The sequence below is a fragment of the Hydra viridissima genome, unplaced genomic scaffold (genome assembly GCF_058129835.1).
Source record: "Hydra viridissima isolate aposymbiotic clone 2 unplaced genomic scaffold, HvirCarnegie_v1 scaffold_16, whole genome shotgun sequence".
Lineage (NCBI taxonomy): Eukaryota > Metazoa > Cnidaria > Hydrozoa > Anthoathecata > Hydridae > Hydra > Hydra viridissima.
In genome coordinates this window covers 6,541,660-6,547,770 of record NW_028324315.1, presented here as the reverse complement: position 1 = coordinate 6,547,770, position 6,111 = coordinate 6,541,660, and the positions used below count along the sequence as shown (strand labels likewise).

General features: G+C 29.5%; 3 protein-coding genes across 10 annotated transcripts in view; all 3 read left to right on the top strand.

The window, feature by feature from the left end:
• Positions 1-6,111, top strand: part of LOC149877743 (uncharacterized) — a 392,865-nt gene that overhangs the window by 92,823 nt on the left and 293,931 nt on the right. The gene's annotated exons all lie outside the window — the stretch shown is intronic.
• The window catches only part of LOC145181722 (uncharacterized), a 96,011-nt gene that overhangs the window by 64,713 nt on the left and 25,187 nt on the right, over positions 1-6,111 (top strand). For 3 of the 8 annotated variants that reach the window (XR_016447756.1, XM_090073473.1, XM_090073476.1), the window contains exons 2-5: positions 4,191-4,708; positions 4,950-5,090; positions 5,341-5,514; positions 5,673-5,726. Coding sequence is in view for 3 of the 8 variants with exons in the window: in XM_090073473.1 (XP_089929599.1) it covers positions 4,310-4,708; positions 4,950-5,090; positions 5,341-5,514; positions 5,673-5,726 (768 nt within the window). In the remaining 5 variants the exon portion in view is untranslated. Of the gene's footprint in view, positions 1-1,228; positions 2,246-2,630; positions 2,920-4,190; positions 4,709-4,949; positions 5,091-5,340; positions 5,515-5,672; positions 5,727-6,111 lie in introns of those variants that run through there. The other 5 variants (XM_090073474.1, XR_016447755.1, XR_016447754.1 and 2 more) reach the window with 5 other exon arrangements.
• Positions 181-1,227, top strand: LOC149877772 (methylmalonic aciduria type A protein, mitochondrial-like). The gene has a single exon (XM_090073605.1). The coding sequence runs from the start codon at positions 181-183 to the stop codon at positions 1,225-1,227; it is 1,047 nt and encodes a 348-aa protein (XP_089929731.1).

Here is a 6,111-nt window from a genome sequence, read left to right as displayed (position 1 = left end):
GCGAATACAACTCAATAGAGTGTTCTCTTAATTTGCTTAGTTTTCTAGATTTTCTATTAACTTTGAAATTGTAAAAACTGCTTTCTTTTCCAGGTTAATTGCAAACAAATGATTATAATGTCACTTCTAAGAAGGACTGTAATTTCGCCTTCCTATCTTTTCGGAAAATTAAAACCTAACATGGCATATAGTTCAGAAAGTAAAATATCGTTAAAAACAGTTGACGAGTTATTTGAGCAACTTGTTAGTGGTAATAGAGCTACGCTCGCTACTACAATAACGTTAATCGAGTCTACAAAAGATTCTCATAAATGTCAAGCAGATACACTGCTTTCGAAAGCTCTTTCTTACCTTAAAGTTCGCCATGAAACAGCTGGTAAATCAACTTTCAGAATTGGACTCACAGGAGCACCAGGAGCTGGTAAAAGTTCACTAATCGAAACATTCGGTAAAAGGTTAACACGTGAAGGTCATAAAGTAGCCGTTCTTGCTATTGATCCATCGTCAGTTAAAACTGGTGGATCTTTACTAGGTGATCGTACTAGGATGGTTACGCTCTCACATGACCCAAATGCTTATATTCGTCCATCTCCAACTGCAGGAACACTTGGTGGAGTAGCAAAAAAAACCAACGAAGCAATTATTTTATGTGAAGCTGCAGGTTACGACATTATCCTTGTAGAAACAGTTGGTATAGGTCAATCAGAAGTTGCTGTAAGCGATATGGTTGACATGTTTGTATTGGTTATACCTCCTGCTTCTGGTGACGAGTTGCAAGGAATTAAAAAAGGAATTGTAGAAATGGTGGATTTAGTTTTAGTGAACAAAGCAGACGGTGATCTTCTTCCTGCCGCAAGGAGGATTCAGAGCGAGTATGCCAGTGCTCTTAAGTTACTTAGGCGATCCACTGATATTTGGCATCCAAGCGTTTATCCTGTTTCATCGTTATTTGATGAAGGCTTTGATAAAGTATGGAGCAACATGCTTGAATTTAAAGAGTTAATGCTTTTGAAAAATTTATTCTACTTAAAGCGGAAACAGCAAAATAAGGCTTGGATGTGGAGAATTTTGAGAGAAAATATTTTAGGGACTTTTACAAAAAACCAGCAATTTCTTAAACTAATTAAAAACTATGAAATGTATGTCGAGGACGAATTAATGACACCAAATATGGCTGCGAACAATTTGCTGAAAATGTTTAACGATAATAAAGTCGAAAAATATTAAACCAATCAGTCAATCAAGACCTCATACTTGTTTACAGTTGTAATGTTATTCTATTGTTCAAGGCCAGCAGCAGTAAGTCCGACCTTTTAAAATGAATCGTAAACTAAAAGGACTTGACGTTCTAAAGAAGTGCATTGGTATTAAGTTTAATTGAAGACTTTCAGTCTGAACTTAAAAAGATAAAGCATAGATTACATGCTGTTGAAAAGTAGTTCTTGTACTCATCTGGTGCATGAAATGCTTGATTCGAAGTTGGGTGCTTTTGAATATTTTCATGCCCAAGTTAGAGCGCTTCTTACTTACAAGCAGGCACTGATTTATTTGAGCCTTATTTCAGGGAAATATTTTACTTGTTTTCGACCGAAATATACTTTTTACCAACAACCTATTTATCTTATGGAATGGGTAATTTGAAAAAACTATCGAATTTGTGAACTTACAATAAACAAGAATGCGTTACTAACGAACGTTTGTCTCGCTTACTTATTTATTTTTTCTTATTATTTTTTTATAGTGGTTTTATATTTACATCAAATTCTAACTATATTTCTGAACAAGAGTTCAAAATTTTTTACATTCTTCAGGCATGAAATTTGAAATCTTTTCATATATTGGGCCATTTAACATTAAATGACGTTGACTTACATATTGAGATAAGTGCTCTTGAAGTATTACATTAAATTCAATAATGAAAATGAAATAAAGACTAAATTCGCTACGATAGTTGTAGTTTCCACTTTGCTGTAATAATGTTACCTTTTTGCTCACTTTTCGTAATCATAAAGAAATTTTTACAATTTTTCAGTTTAAAATCGTAGTGTTGGTATTGTATTAGAATAGTACAGTTCTTTCTTAGTACAGTTTTGTTTTTAAAAAAGCTGTTTCTATAAATCTCTTGTTTCAGATATTGTTGTTAAATTAGGATTTTTCTCTTCGAATATCTTCGATATAGTCATATTTTGATAAATTGATTCGAAGCATTTAAAACAACGAGCAGTTTTATTTAACACAAATGAAGGTTTGAGTTATTTTTACGTAATTACTTTGGACTCGAAGAAGTTACAAAAGGTTACATTAAGAAATCTTTATGGTTGTTTGTTTTGTGCGTTTTTGAAATACTATCAGTCTTTTTCACTTTTTAACATAGAGTGCGTATTTATACCACACCATTTATATTTGCGATAGACATTACAATTAGCTTATTACGGAAAGCCAAAAACATATCCGTGATGTTAAACAATGAAGCGTCGCTAAGTCATGAAGAAAAAAAACGGATATGAACATATGCAACGCCATGTCATTTTCCTAATAAAAACAAAGCCGCTTTAGTTTTCGTTGTTTAGATATCGTTGGATTACTTTGCAAAAATCAATACCCAAGCGTTCCGTAATTTACAAACTATTTCAAATCATAAAACAAACAAGTAGAAAATTCTTAGGACATGTTTTTAATTCAACCTGGCTAAGTGGTGGCATTAAAAAATTCTACGAATATTTTGTATAAAAACATTCAGAGAACATGTCACTCAGCGCCATTTCATAAAGAATCTAAATTCTGTATAGACGCTAGTCGCAATATTGTTTTGTAACATGGTAATACGTGGTATCCAAAATCAATCTAATTATCAAATACATCTGATTGCAGTTTTATTGTGCATTTATTGGGCGCGAGATGTCAACAGTGTTTTGCGAGGTAACCTTTAGGGTTATTTATTGAAATATTAGGAGCTCTAATTTCTATTACAATATAAATTGGCGAGTTATCGCAAAAATGTTTTTAAGTCATAAATTCTGAGATACTGGTCTATTGTAAAATCGGTCTATGTTTTATTTTGAATAAAGATATTGATCTTTCACTGCTACAACTATCTTTTTTGTTAACAATTCTTTTAATTTAATTGAAATAAGTTTTTAATATTCAACTTTTAAAAAATTACTTTGTCAGATTAGTAGTCTATTAATCAACGTCATAATTAAAAAAAGTATTTACTTAAGCGTCAGACAGTATCTTTTCTTTATCTAAACAGTTTACACTTCCTCTCTAAGTTATACAGGATGTAAAAATATAACAGGATATTCCCACAGTTGTTTGAACAAAGCGCTACCTTGGTTTTTCTTAACATTTAAAATACTTTGTAGTTTCTCAATGTTATAGATGGTCCCAATTTAGTTCAACTAAATATCTAAACATGTTACGTAATTTACTTAGCACAGTAGTAGAATTGTCCTTTTTTCATTCTCGACCATTGGATAACTTTTAATTAAAATTAGCGTAACAAAACTTTTTTTTTTTTTTTTTTTTTTTTTTTTTTTGATACTTTTACTTTACAAAATTACCGTAATGAAGAAACTTGAGACCAAGCCATATTTAAACAAAAGCAAACTTTAAGGAATTTTTACGCCAATATTTTTCTATCGAAAAGTATTAGAGATGAATCCAATCAAAATATTGAAATAATATAGCCATTTTGGCTCACGATTTTATTTTTTGGAATGTCAAATTTAAAGCAACATGTAAAAAAACATCTACCTTAAAAAAATAATTTGCAAACTTAATGAGTAAAACGACTTTGGTCAGTTCATGTAAATATTAATTTTTTAAACAAAGTCGATAAAAGTTCTTTTCTAAATTCGAATGTTCCTTTCTATTCGAAATTCAAAATGGAAGTCCACCGTTGACTATTTTTTTATATTAAAAATGTGTTATTTTTTTTAGTTAAAGGTTTCGAGAAAAGTAACTTTAGCTCTTTTTTAATTAATGAATTATAGAATTCGGTAAATTGATTGTCTGATCAGATTTCTTAGTCTCAGATTTCTTAGTCTTAGTAACGAAAACTAACTATAATAATGTGGACGTCTTTGTTCCAGTTGCTGTTGTTACAACTATTTCTGAATATAAAATTCTTTTCAAAGTAGCAGATTACTTAAATTTGGTTAAGCAAATATATTTATTTGTTACTTCAGGCTCTATTGATATTATCAAGACTTTTCATTTATCTAATCGCAATAGTTACTTCAAAACAATCCAAGGATTTTGTCCTGATAGACCATCAAATGGAAAATCTTTAGGAGATATTTCCTTGATGACATTAAAACCATTTAGTGCGTCACAAATTTTGGTAGAGCACTTTTCAACAAATCAAATTTCATTTCTTGCTACAGTTAAACTTGCAGAATCACTTACAAATGAGTTTTACCTTCTGCGTTTTATATACTCTGACAAATGGATTGGTTTAAAAATTGGAACTTCATTAAGTATAGACTTTTATGATAATATACTCAACTCCTATGAGTTTGATATTGAATTAAAAGACAACACCTGGCATCGACTTAGCCTTTCTATTGATGAAACCATACTGGAGTTCTTTTCAGATTGTAAATTAATTGGAAGCTTCAACATGACTGCTTCATTACTTATTGTGTCAAATGATCAATTATCTATAGAAATTGGATACACTAAAGATAAAGAAAATGGTTTTGAGGTCAGAAATTTTATGTTATTTTTTAGCATATTTGTTATGCAGGTAAAAACATATGAAATATTAATTATAATATAGAATTTTAGATATTTTAAACTTATTATTGTATGTAGTTTGTGCTACTTTTATTTTGTTCTTTTGTCTTTTTTATACAAATATAGTTATGTCTCATTATATATTTGTATTACTAAAGACAAATACAGTATAACATTTGATACATAAATTCTATATATAATACTTCCAGGGCTATCTTCAAGATTTGAGAGTTTCTTCTGACAAAATATCTGCATCTTCCTATTGTGACATGATCATGCCAAGCTGTGATATGCCTCAATTTATAGAGAGTGGGCCGACATTGATTCCACCATACTTGCCAGATCCTTTGGTCAGAAAAACATTTGTTATAATTTACACTTAACAAGGTTTAACAAACCTTAACAAACATACATAAAACACTAAACAAAAAACATCTAGACTAATCAAAACAAATTCTAGACTAATAGATTTTAGAGTTAGTGATTTCATTCTGCATTTAAGTATAAGGTTGTTTTTTATGTGTGTTCTATTTTTAGGCAAGATTCAAGTATTAATATAAATGTTTCTACTCACTGTATAGTTTTTTCGTTTTTGTGTAGGAAAACATAAATGTTGAACTTGGTAAAAGTCATTCAAACTTAAATCTAACTCTGGGATTACCAAATCTTGATAAAAATGTTTCAAATTCTCCTTTAAATTTGTCCATTTTATCTGACTCTCTACTGTTAGAAGATAAAGAAAATTCAGTTGAATTACAAAAAGGATTTCTTGGGGTATATTTAAGAATTTTGCCATTTTAAAATCAACTTAGTCTGAAATTTTAACCTAATTGTTGTATATTATCTTAACATCAAGTTTTATTTTACTGATGATCTTGTATTTCCATTAACTTTTGTTTTAAATTGTTTATTTTTTTGTTTTTGTTTTAAAGTGTCCTAAAGAACATGATGGTGAAAAAGGGGCTCAAGGATTTCCTGGTAGTAGGGTAAGTTTTTTTTAGATTTTTTTCTAAAAAAGTGAGAATGTTGGAAATCACCTAAATTAAAATAAAAATATTCATAAATAATTTTTAAAATGTTTACAAATCATAGTATGAGTGCTTTTATAAATAATGTGTATACAGAGAAGTGTAATCACATGTGCTCATATTAGGTCATGTCTTTAAAATATTTTTTTGAAAAAATGAAACATTACATACCACCGATGTTGATATGCTCATTTAAAGTGAAAATGATACTTATGTGCTTGGGAAACATTTACTATATAGCCATAGATTAAAAGTATATTAAGTTTTAACTGTTCAATCAAAGTTGGAAAATCACTAACTTTTTTGTAGTTTAGGCAATTTTTTAATGGGTTTTAAAATAGTT